This window comes from Lithobates pipiens, unplaced genomic scaffold (genome assembly GCF_037356315.1).
Source record: "Lithobates pipiens isolate NorthernLeopardFrog02 unplaced genomic scaffold, aLitPip1_a1.2 Scaffold_1, whole genome shotgun sequence".
NCBI classification, from domain to species: domain Eukaryota; kingdom Metazoa; phylum Chordata; class Amphibia; order Anura; family Ranidae; genus Lithobates; species Lithobates pipiens.
The window spans coordinates 82,272,298-82,285,264 of NW_027507685.1; the positions used below are offsets into that span (position 1 = coordinate 82,272,298).

At 41.7% G+C, this 12,967-nt stretch overlaps 1 protein-coding gene across 2 annotated transcripts; it reads right to left on the reverse strand.

Moving 5' to 3' along the window:
• Nucleotides 1–1,663: 1,663 nt before the first annotated feature.
• Nucleotides 1,664–11,940, reverse strand: TUBB (tubulin beta class I). Of its 2 annotated transcripts, none has more exons than XM_077463241.1 (4): nt 11,774–11,940; nt 5,794–5,902; nt 4,244–4,354; nt 1,664–3,830 (listed from the first exon to the last, which is right to left on the reverse strand). In XM_077463241.1, the coding sequence occupies exons 1-4, from the start codon at nt 11,828–11,830 to the stop codon at nt 2,773–2,775; spliced, it is 1,335 nt and encodes a 444-aa protein (XP_077319367.1). In that variant the 5' UTR covers nt 11,831–11,940; the 3' UTR covers nt 1,664–2,772. The 2 variants fall into 2 exon arrangements, with proteins under 2 accessions (XP_077319367.1, XP_077319416.1); XM_077463290.1 differs by lacking the exon at nt 11,774–11,940 and adding an exon at nt 11,692–11,710.
• Nucleotides 11,941–12,967: the final 1,027 nt, after the last annotated feature.

Consider the following 12,967-nt stretch of genomic DNA (forward strand, 5'->3'; position numbering starts at 1 on the left):
CATAATCAAATATGTGCTGTGTTGAAAGAAATGTATCACACCTCCCTGTTTAGGGTCCATTCCCATTAGCGCATCTCCAAAGTTGCATGATTTCCAGTGTGGAGTTGATATAACTTTTGGTGCAATTCTGATCTGACTGTCCATTATATGGATCAGTCACAACAAAGTAGTGCAGGGACCTTTTCAAAGTCGCTGCGATTTTAAGTCACACTGATTTGAATGGGTGTCATTGATAAGATTGGGTGCGACTTGACATGAGACTTTGATGTCCCAAGTCACATGACAAATGGCACAAGTGTGAATGGAGCCTTAACAGATAACAATCAGATTTATTTTTCAATTAGTTGTATGTAACTTTTCAGATAACTGTCACACAACAAAAAATGTCTTAATTAGAAGCCCCCATATGTGCAAAATCCTGTATTTTGCCCATGTAAGGGCAAAGCAGTATCTTTTTTTTAATGCCTGTTAGCACATTATTTTCTTTTTTCTCTTCCATTGCTCTCTTAAAGTGTTTGTTATCCCAGCATTTCATATTCCTGATATGTACCTGTTATACCGTGTACTTTTATGAATAAAAGTCTCCTGTTCTCTTTTATTGCTTCCTTTGTGTGAAATCCCTAGTTTTCCTGCTAGTCCCCCTGCTTTCCTATTAGAAACTGACCACACTAAGAAGGAGAACACAGTGGTCAGCTCTAACTATACTGGGAACTCAGTGTACACTCCTCCAATGATCAGACTTGTACTGACACCTGCTCCACCCCTGCACAGCCATTCAATTGAAAGTTCAGTGTTCTGTTGTTTCTCTCCCCCTCCCCAGCCCTTTTGCAGCTGAGAAAGGAGGAAAAAAGAGGTAATGTAATCACTTATAAAAGATGAAAAATGTATATATAAATGTTTTTCTATATATATAAAAAATGTTTTGATTTCTTATTTCAATTTTAAACAGAAAGGTGATCATTTAGGCTACTTTCACACTGAGCGCTTGTGCCGTTGGCGCTAAATCGCTGCTCGTTTTTTGCGGCGCTTTATCGCTGTTTTAGCAGCGCTTTTCAGTACGCTTTTGCGCTGCCCATTCATTGCAATGGGCAGGCATTTTGGCAGCACTTTTTACAGAGCTCCCAAACCACCCCAAAGATGCTGCTTGCAGGACTTTTGGTAACGTCCCACAATGGCACAGCTCCAGTGTGAAAAGACACTGCAATAAATGGGAGGCGGTTTTGAGGCGCTTTTCAGAGGCTATTTCTATCGCTCAGTGTGAAAGTAGCCTTAAAATCACTTTAAAGCCCCATACACACTATCAATTTTCTGCTGATTTTTTCCTTCAGATTTACCAAAAAATCTGAAGGAAGAAACAGCAGAAAATTGAATAGTGGGGCTTAAGGCTGCCAAGGGCAAAAGAAAAATATTCAGTATTTATGGAGCATGTGATTTCCTTCCTCCCATGTGACAGCGCTAGTGCTTGGTGTTTGGCCACTAGGGAACCATGACGGTTACATGGGGATGGAGAATTCCCTAATAACAAAGTAATTTTTTAAGTGAAACCGTTGTTTTGCCTTGAATGGGCAAAGCAAAAGTTCACTTTAATTTCCAACACTCTTACCTCCCTCCAGCTGAAGTGTTCCACCCTGCATTCAAATAAAGAGCTCATCATACACCAAACAAAACTTAAAAAAAAACTTTTATTTTTTTTTTCCGTCACAGGCTTGTCATCTTTTCAATATGAAAAAGCAACAGTAAAATAAAAAATAATTATGGCATGAGGAGAGAAAGAGAAGAAGAGGATGAACAGAACAACAAAAATAAAAACAGGAGAAGAAATGAAACATCCACTTTTCACTTAGAGATAGATTCTTCCCCACAATTCCTTTCATTTTCGAACAGCAAAATTCATTATTTTTCTCTTTTTAAATACAATGGTTGCCTTGGTAACCACATGCCAACTCGAGTATGGCCATCCCAGGCTGCAGAATTCAGGCCCACGTCATTAATAAAACCAAAATCTGCAAATTTAAAAATACTGTTTGCTGCAAAGAGTGGTACGTGCATTTTGTTAGATCTCAAGCACTAGTTGTTATATTGTAAACAATGACGGGCAAAGCCTTTTTTTTTTTCCATTGAGACCTATATCAAGCCAAGCTAAAATTGGAGACTTTTTTTACAGTTTCCATTTAGTTGGTAATTAGGGAAATGGCAGTGATTGGTACATTTTATGTGTGTCCACAGTAATAACTTAAGGAAATGAAAAAATAAAGGAAACCGCTTGTAAAAAAGGACAAATAAGCCACCACTGAACGGGGCTCAGAAAAGTATTGTTAGGATTAGATGTTTTTAGGCTCTTCTACAATCTCTGGGTATAATTAGACTTTTAACCAACCTGTAGCTAGAGACCAGCACTAAGCTACAGGTAGTTATTTGACTTTAAGTAGGCCACCTTTTGATGGAACTCGAGTAATCAAAGCTTTGCCGGTCATCTAAAGAGCCCGCTACAGCTTGCCAGCTGTATGACAACTCCTAAGATCAAACTGGAAACCTTAACAAGATGTTACCTGCTCCAACCAGGGCCTACTATCAAGGACTTTCCACAAGACTAAAGCAACATATACAGAGAAGGAATAGTGAAGCATAAAACAAAAACACTGAAAAATGAAAAAAAGATGGAGGAATAAAACAAATGGAGATCATCTGTAAAGACTTTTTTTTCTCTCAGCCTGAGAATGTAGGAGGAGGAAGAAGTGGAGACGGAGAAGGAGTAGTGGCGGTAGAGAGAGCTCAAGCCTCCTCCTCTGCTTCTTCATTGAAATCTTCCTCTTCTTCTGCTGTAGCATCTTGGTACTGTTGGTACTCGGAGACAAGGTCATTCATGTTGCTTTCAGCCTCTGTGAACTCCATTTCGTCCATGCCCTCTCCCGTGTACCAGTGGAGGAAAGCCTTGCGACGGAACATGGCAGTGAACTGCTCTGAGATGCGTTTGAACAGCTCCTGGATGGCGGTGCTGTTGCCGATGAATGTGACTGCCATCTTAAGGCCGCGTGGTGGGATGTCACACACTGCCGTCTTGACATTGTTGGGGATCCATTCTACAAAGTAGCTGCTGTTCTTGTTCTGGACATTAAGCATCTGCTCGTCAACCTCCTTCATGGACATGCGACCACGGAACACTGCTGCCACTGTCAGATATCGGCCATGGCGTGGATCACAGGCAGCCATCATGTTTTTGGCATCGAACACCTGCTGAGTGAGCTCAGGCACGGTTAGCGCACGGTACTGCTGACTGCCTCGGCTGGTCAGAGGAGCGAACCCTGGCATAAAGAAGTGGAGACGTGGGAAGGGGACCATGTTGACTGCCAGTTTGCGAAGATCAGCATTTAGCTGGCCTGGGAAACGTAAGCAGGTGGTGACTCCACTCATGGTAGCGCTAACCAGATGGTTCAGGTCTCCATAGGTTGGGGTGGTCAACTTCAGGGTGCGGAAGCAGATGTCGTAAAGGGCTTCATTGTCAATGCAGTAGGTCTCATCTGTGTTTTCAACCAGCTGATGAACAGAGAGTGTGGCGTTGTAGGGTTCCACAACAGTGTCGGACACCTTGGGGGAGGGCACAACACTGAAGGTGTTCATTATACGGTCAGGATACTCTTCTCGGATTTTGCTGATGAGAAGTGTGCCCATACCAGATCCGGTACCACCACCCAGGGAGTGTGTGAGCTGGAAGCCCTGAAGACAATCACAGCTCTCTGCCTCCTTTCTCACCACATCTAGAACAGAGTCTACCAGCTCAGCTCCTTCTGTGTAGTGGCCCTTAGCCCAGTTGTTGCCAGCACCACTTTGTCCTGAGGAAGGAAGAAAGGTGTTAAGTATAAGAGTATACTCTTGGAGCTATTAATAATCTTAATCAGCAAACAGTCAATAACCCAGACAATTTCATATGAGCCTTATTAAAACCGTGTGTATGAGAAAAACCCATCTCAGAATCAGAATTCCAGACTGGAAAAATATAGTTTCTGCTATGAATGCTGGACTTTGAACTTAAAGATTCGCCGTTTGCACAAAATAAGTCTTTACACTTTGCTGCTGAGACAAGACACTGCATTTTCATACAACTAAGCTGCTTTCCTGGTACAGATCCCAATGAAGGACATCATGGTATATAGCAGCTTTTTTTTCCCCTACATTTTTAGACTCTTGTTGTACTTAAAATTAAATATATGTAAAATTATATTTTCTTTAACTTAGTAAAGCTTACCAAATACAAAATTGTCGGGCCTAAATATCTGTCCGAAGGGCCCGGATCGGACAGAGTCCATTGTTCCTGGCTCCAGATCGACGAGGATGGCTCTTGGGACATATTTGCCACCTGTATATGAAATAAATAAATAATATTAATAATTACAATAATTGGTAAGAATCTGACTATACAGAAAGGCCAAAACAGATAATTTGTTCTATGGCACCACTGGCTAAACCTTTGTTAGCAAGCACAGTATTAAAAAGAAGCAAGTCAGTTAGAGGAATGCAAGCCACACCCTCATTTCACATTTAGAGCTCTAGGGAAAGAAAAAAAAAAAAAAGCCCTCCAAATTCCAAACATATTTTTAAAATGACAACTGTGAAGAAGCATCCAGGGATCATTCACACTAGCCGACTGTAAAATGCAGCATTTGACCATGCAGGCTAATGTCTGTGTAAAGTCCAGCAGGGGGCAGTGCAATGTTCAGGGTATTGCACTCTTTACTTTATCTTTTATTGTTCCCTTTATTTGTCACATAATGTCGCATGTCACTGCAGAGCAGTGTGCGTGTGATGACATGTGGTGACATTTAGTGCACTGCAGGAAAAATACAAGTCTGCATTTTTCTGCATTGCATATGATACCAGTGTTGTGGTGTTAATGAAAAAAAAAAAAAAATCTGATAACTTCATGTAGAATGAACATACATATAAACAGCTTTAATAAGCTATACAGTACAGGAAGCAACAATGTGTAGCAATCCAAATTTGACCAATCTAAATTCTCCGAAGACAATGAGTCATTGGATGCTAGACTGCTGCACTGTGCACAATCTAATACTGGACCATAACCATTTTATGCTAGCTAGCACTATAATAAAACTTGTGAGCAAGGTGCAAAGCAAAATAAAAAACTGTACTCAATGAATACAATCAAATGCACAACTTCAAGTAGAAGTCCAGCCTAAACCTAACCAGTTCTAAAAATGTCCCCTTTCCCTTCTTAACACCTATCCTGACTAACCTGTGTTAAAAAAAGATGCATATACTTACCTATTTTTAGCACGCTCTGGCCTGGTCACATTATCAGGTTCCTGTGTGTCAGCCAGTTGAGGCTGCAGGGGAGAGGAGGGAACACACATTGGACGTTGGAGGCTATTGTGACTTCACCGCTCTGGGAAATTCAAGCCGTTGTTAAGTGCCCTCTCCTCCCCTCTGCAGCTGCCGCTGCGTAACAAAATGCTAATCTAATGATTTCAATAATTTTGGTGTCACTTGCCAGGAACAAGTATGACTATGGGAGTATTGAATTTATTTACTGTATGCATGCTCCAGGTCAGTAAATCAGAAATACAAGAATGAAGGGAATAGCGATAAGGATGTCCACAAAAGTTAACATCTGACGTTCTCACAGCACAGGTTTGCTTTAAACTATTTTGCTGGATTCTAGACCTTGCTAAAGCTTCCAAGTATCTGTATAGGCTTTTCCAGTCCTGATCAAGTTATGTGCTGTCACCACAAAGGAGTTCATAGGATTAAAGTATGTTTGAGGGAGACTCAGATTACCGGTTGCCTCGTTGTAGTAGACGCTGATCCTGTCCAGCTGCAGGTCGCTGTCTCCATGGTATGTTCCTGTTGGGTCGATTCCATGCTCATCACTGATGACCTCCCAGAACTGTGAAGAAAGATGAAAAACTTTAGGGACTTGTCACTGAAGGTGTCACTTTCACAGTCTGATCTACTGGCAGACAGAAACAGGAAGCTCCAACCACATCCTCATTCTGCTGCTTTTTAACCCGAATACATCTGTAGAGTCACTTAAAGAGTCCTCCTACCCAAAACTGGTATTTCAGTTACTGGTAGATGATTTGGCCATGTGAGTTACCCACAAAAGTCGTTAATCCTTCAAGAACTCTGGGGACCAGATGTACTTGTCAACGTACAAGTCTATAGCTGGGAACCCACTAGCAGGTGTGACATATAGGATCTCAGGCTTCAAGGGAAAATCCAGAGGATTTGAGAAACCAGATTTGGGTTTATTACAGTCATGGCCACTAGAAGTGAGGCTTATCCACCTGCCTTGATTTCTTTACTGATTGTGTATGCTGCAGTAGGATCAATGTGGCAATGGAGGACTAAGCTAGGAACCCTATCAAAGAAATTTTGCCCCACAGCCATTAACATATTTAAGAGGCCAGTGGGTGACTCAACCCACCCATAATCAAATCATCTGTTGTGGTTGGACTGACCCTTCAAATAAGGGGTCTCCAAACTTTCTGAACAAAGGACCTTCAGGCTACCAGACTAATGCCAGCTGAAGTAGAATGTCCTGGCGTCCAGTGGGAGATATAATGCCCCATCATTGGTGTCAGTGGGAGGAATAGTGCCCAGTCGTGGTGTCAGTGGAAGGAATTCTGCCCCATCATTGGTGTCAGTCGAAGGAAGAGAGCCCTTTCATTGGTGTCAGCTGGAGAAATAGTGCCCCATCATTGGTGTCAACGGAAGGAATTCTGCTCCATTGTTGGTGTCAATGGGAGGAATAGTGCCCCAAGGGCCAGATAAAGGCAAGCCAAGGGCCGCATTTGGACCCTGGGCCACAGCTTGGAGAATGCGACTTTAAACAAAGTAGCCTAAAGCGGAGTTCCACCTAAAAGTGGGACTTCCGCTTATACGCCCCGGGGGGTACAGAGACCCATTTTTGACAGGTCCTCTTCCCCACTTCTGGGAGATGGGCCACGGCCCGATCTCCCGAAAATTTGGCCGCCCTCCTCCCTCCCCCACCACCAGGCCAATTACAAAATGCAGCACGCTTCGCGCATTCGCAGTAGAGAGCCAGCAGTGAAGCCCAAAGACTTCACTGCTTGGTTCACTTACCAGGAATGGCAGTGGCAGCACCCGGGATTCGATCTAAAGATTGGCTCAGGTGCAGACATTGCAAGCTCCCTGGACAGGTAAGTGTCCTAATATTAAAAGTCAGCAGCTACAGTATTTGTAGCTGCTGAATTTTAGTTTTTTTTCACCCCGAGCTGGTCCTCCTCTTTGAGGTCACAGATCAGAGTGCCAACACCAACGCAACACAGTAACTTGATTGAACTGGTGGGTTTTAAAGTCCTTCTGGGAAATGTGAACAAAACATTCCTAGGAGCTCTGTGTGTATGAATCATGTGCAGTCTTGTGCTGTCTGATTTTGTGGCTCTACAATGCTATCCCTACTCTATGGAACGCAGACCTACCCTCCCTTTGCTGCTTCACTTGAGCGTACTGTGGTTTGGCCTCCCCTCCCCCTCCCGTCACATCTCCACATCGACAGAGGAAATTGGAGAACAATACAGCCTTAAAAATATAGAGGGTGGCGCAAGGGGATGTGACACTAGGCCCAGTCACCCCCAAATGAAGTCACTTGCATAGCAAGAGATCAGCAATCCAAAAGAACATTTTGTTTGGAATGTGGTCAATGAGAGTCAAAGTCAATATCTACTATCAATCCTATGAAGGACCCCATATACTCTATGATTATAATGGGTAACAATATGACCGATGGGAACATCATTGGTGGCAATCCTACACCATAAGGTTCAGAAAAGAACTACAAAATGCACTTGCAACTGATGAATGTCTTAGTATAGATTGCAGAGTGCTCAGGAACATAAAACTGCTTTCACACTGAGGCGCTTTACAGGCGCTAAGACCCCTTTCACACTGGGGCATTTTTCAGGCGTTTTTCATGCGCTTTAGCGTTAAAAAAAGCGCCTGAAAGAAGCTGAAACTGCAATCCCAATGTAAAAGCCCGAGTGCTTTCACACCAAGATCCCTTTCACACTGGGGCGTTTTTCAGGCGCTTTAGCGTTAAAAAAAGCGCCTAAAAGAAGCTGCAACTGCAATCCCAATGTAAAAGCCCGAGTCCTTTCACACTGAGGCGCTGCGCTGGAAGAGCGTAAAAAAAAAGTCCTGCAAGCAGCTTCTTTGCAGCGCTTTTGGAGCGGTGAATACAACGCTCCTAAAACGCCCCTTCCCATTGAAATCAATGGGAAGCGCTTGTAAAACGCCCGAAAAACGCCTGAAAAACGCTATTGGCAGCAGCGTTTTGTGGGCGCTTTTAACCCTTTATTTGGCCACTAGCAGGGGTTAAAAGTACCCCATTAACGCTCAAAAAACGCTGGTAAAGCGCTGCTAGTTTAAGCGGCGCTTTACGAGCGTTTTTCGGGCGCTGACATTTCACATTGGGACTGCAGATGAGGCTTCTTTCAAGCGCTTTACAGGCGCTTTTTTAACGCTAAAGCGCTTGAGAAAAACGCCCCAGTGTGAAAGGGGTCTAAAACTAGCGCCTGCATAGCGTTTGTAAAAAGCCTCTACTGTCTCTCCAGTGTGAAAGCCCGAGTGCTTTCACACTGGAGCGGTGCAATTACAGGATGGTAAAAAAAAGTCCTGCAAGCAGCATCTTTGCAGCGCTGTAGGAGTGGTGTATACACCGTTCCTAAAGTGCCCCTGCCCATTGAAATCAATGGGCAGCGCCGCCGAACCACTGGCAAAGCTGTGCTTTGCGGGCGGTTTTAACCCATTTTCGGCCACTAGAGGGGGTTAAAAGCGATCCGCTAGCGTCGCTAAAATTGCGGTAAAGCGCCGCAAGCAGCATCTTTGCAGCACTGTAGGAGCGGTGTATACACCGCTTCTAAAATGCCCCTGCCCACTGAAATCAATGGGCAGCGCCGCCGAACCATTGCCAAAGCTGCAGCGGTGCTTTGCGGGTGCGGTTTTAACCTTGTTTGGCCACTAGAAGGGGTTAAAAGCTCCCTGTTAGCGGGCGAATACCGCCGCTAAAACTACGGTAAAGCGACCGCAGACGCCCCCAATGCCTCAGTGTTAAAGCACACTAACTGTCATATAGAGTGTAAGCAGTATCTGCATAATGTATATATGGATGTATCTGCAGGGCCCTTTGATTCTGTATTAACGTGTATTGTAACTGTACGGTCTGCCCTCAAGTTGTGAAAAGCTGTGCAATCTGTTGGCATTATATGAAACCTGTATAATAATAATCTGTCCATCTATCCCTGTCTAGTTATGTTTGTATCTATGCATGTATCAAATATATATATATATATATATATATATATATATATATATATATATATATATATATATATATATATATATATATATATATATATATAAATAAATAAATAAAGGGAGACATATAAAATTATATATTTTTTTTTGTCTATATTGTATCTATATTAATAGCTAAGTTTCTGTTTACATCATGTTCTATCCATCCTTTGCTTTCTCTATACTGTATCACTCTCTGATCTACCTAGCATGTATCCCTGTATTATTAGTGCATTATATTCTGTACTATCATACTACTAATATTGTCATTTATATTAAACAACCTTTTATCAGTTATTTAAATCTTATAGTATGCACAGATCTCTGCTGCTCAGGGATAGATGGGGTGTAGGTTTACACCCCAGGGTGTGGCACTGCAGCTGCACCAGGCTGTCATCAGCATAGACTTACAATGTGTAGCACACATCCGCTATCTCAGCCATCGGTCATGCTGCCAGCCCATTATAATTAGGAGGGTTCCCCTATCCCATTTATAGCCAGAAAACTGCACAATACTCTGACACTTTAATCACCCAGTCTTGCAGCCATTAGGAAGACAACTGGGATTGTATTTCAGAATAATACAGTGAAATAAAGCTATTGCTAAAATATTAGCTTTTACATAGCAAAGCCAAAAAGATTTATATTTTGTAAAAATTTTACACAAACAAATGTATATTTTTAAGAAATGCGGCAGTTTAATATTTCTTTTTATTTAAATCAAAATAAGTGCTTATGGCTTTATATAGAGGCTTCCCATGGTGAAGATGTACATTCTTCTACCCTGCAGATGGCTATGTGATGTGAATACACACCCTTCCCCTAATCTTTCCTGTAATAGTATTACTGGGCAGCTTTACTGCACTGCAGTTAGTGTCTACGTCACAAGCATTTTTCTTTTTTTCCCGGGGGGATTTTGGGGTAAATATAAAATGAATATGGGTGAGACCACTTCTAAGAGGAGAAAAAAATGCCTCCCAGTGGACTTTTCGATATTGAAAAAAAGTCAAAAATGCAATTTTTAAAGAAACTCCCTCCCTATTTTAGAGGCTTCCTGAGAACAAAGACTGAAAAGCTAGAGAGGAAGGAGGAGGTGGTCGGGGGAGGGAAAAGCTGTTGGCGCCATAGCACACTGATCTCCTGTTAGCAAGAGGGGAGGGGGAGGGGGGTTCAAAATGTATTCATACATTTTATTTAAAACAAAATCTGATTTTAATGTGTTAATAAGTGATATGAACATAAAAACTTTATTCAAAATCGAAAATATGCAGCAAACAGAATTCCCTAAAAACGTATTTTACAATAATAAAAAATAATAACAATAAAAAGCAAATACAATAAAAATGCTTAGTGTTTATGTCAAATTACTAGGATAGAATATATATATATATATATATATATATATATATATATATATATATAAATAAATAATTGGGCGATTTTTTCTAATAGAAGGCATCTGATGTTTTCCTACTGGATTCCATTCTTTTATAGTGGAATAGTATCTGCTCCCTATTCGGTCACAGTTTCCGGAGTATTGTAGGCACATGGCTGTGCAATGTGGCATTTAACACTTCTGTACGTGGTCGTCAGTTCGGATATAAAATACAATTAATGTTTAATTGTATTTTATATCCGAACTGACGACCACGTTAGAGGATCGCAGTGGGGGGTGGGGGAAACGAACGGAAGAAATTCCCTCCAAAACGACATTACTCATTAAAATGTAGATACTGTTCAACAAATGTAATGAGAATCTATTAAATCAAAACAAAAACTTTACCTGTATTGAGCAGAAAAAAAAATGCCCCCCCCCCCCATTTTAAATATGTACGATATATATAATTATATCTTTTAATTATATTTTTACCACTTTACAGCCAGTATTTATCGTTCACACTGGTATATATATTTGCTGTGGAAGGCAGTGCAGGAACACACAGCTCCCCCACCTTACAAGTACAGAACTCCTAATGCTATTACTGCTGGGCAGAAACCATAGAATACCGCCATTAGAGTCTTGTGATTTTTTTTTTTCATTGAAGTGACAACCTTCTTTTAATAAAATAATTATGTGTATTTAATCTGGCATACATACCAATTGCATAAATGATTTTAATACCATATGATATACATAAACTAAATAAGAAAAAAAATGTAATCCCATGAAATCAAGCCCAGCCCATCATCACCCTAACCAGATCCCCATCCAGCATGCAGAATTCTTCATTGGAGGGAATATTTATTTATTTTTTAATAATATTGTTTCTACAGATATATGGGTAGGCAGTTATATGAGTGATCCCCCCATTTTCTATAGAGATCAGCCCACGTAGGAAGGATCTAATGGCTCAGTACCGTTATATAAAGGTGGGGTGACCATCTGGAGTCTGATGGGTTCTGCCAGCAGGTGCCTATCCTCTGAGCATGCCAGCCTCACCTTAGCTCCGATCTGGTTGCCACACTGACCGGCCTGGATGTGAACGATCTCCCTCATGGTTCTAGCTTGCTGGGTGGTCTGGAGATGGAGCGCTGGAGGTTACGACGTTCGAGTATGGAACGTCTGAGACAATGGCAAGGACAGCAAGGCAGGGAGCCGGGTACTAGAGGCAGGGGGCGGGCTCTGTGCGGGGACGGGGCGGGGACTTCTAGGGGAGCTCTAGGGGGGGATGCTGCTGTCACCTTTTCTGCTGAAAAGTGCCATCAGAATAAGGATTTTTTTTAAATACCTTTTCCTTCATATTAAAGCACTATTATTATTAACTGATTATATACATTTTTCAAAAAACTCAAAAATTATTATTTTTAGATGCCAAATTGCACTGGTGACTTTCCACCCTTCATTGTCATACCTGCTCTATCACCAGCAAGCTGGGTACACCATCAATGTTACAATGTGTACAAAAAAAATAAAAAAAGGAGTGTATTGGGTGTCATAAATATCACGTCAGAATAGAGATGGTTACAATATGTTGATTTCTTATCAGATGACATGGCTATAGATGAGTGAGGCTGATTGCTTAGCACACAGAGAGAGCAGAAAAAGCACCCATAGTAATGGGTGTGTCTCCTGTGCTTTCATTGAATCATTTTTTTTCTGCATAGGAGCTACACAGACCTAGCAGCGTCACAATCCAGCATTTGCTGTGACAGCCACACATTGTATCTTTAGTATTACAGATGTGGGAGAACAAAAAAAAAAAAAAAGGTCCATAGTTGGCATTTTTGTAAGTGAATTCATAAAAGTAAACTCATGATTTATTCATCCCTGGCAGACATAGCTTTCGGACTACCCAAGCTTGGACTAATTTGTTTTCTGTTCCGATAGAGAATTTTATTTCCCATGAGCCCGTTATAAATTGATGAGCTTTGGATGTTTTTCTTGTTTTTTTTTCCCCTCGCTTTGTAGATATAGGTGGGCGATAAATGGGCAACATGGTCAGCTGGCTGTTTTTTTTATTTGATCTGGCTTTAATCACATTGTCCTTCAACGTGTAAAGCCTGATGCAACTTTTTTGTTGGGGGCCCAAGTGAGGGTACCCTCCCTTCATCCCTTGTGGTGGCTTGGCTGGAACCTCCTTTTTTGGTGCCTTCCTGTTGAAAGAAGATAAAAAAATTAGTTACAAAAATAAAG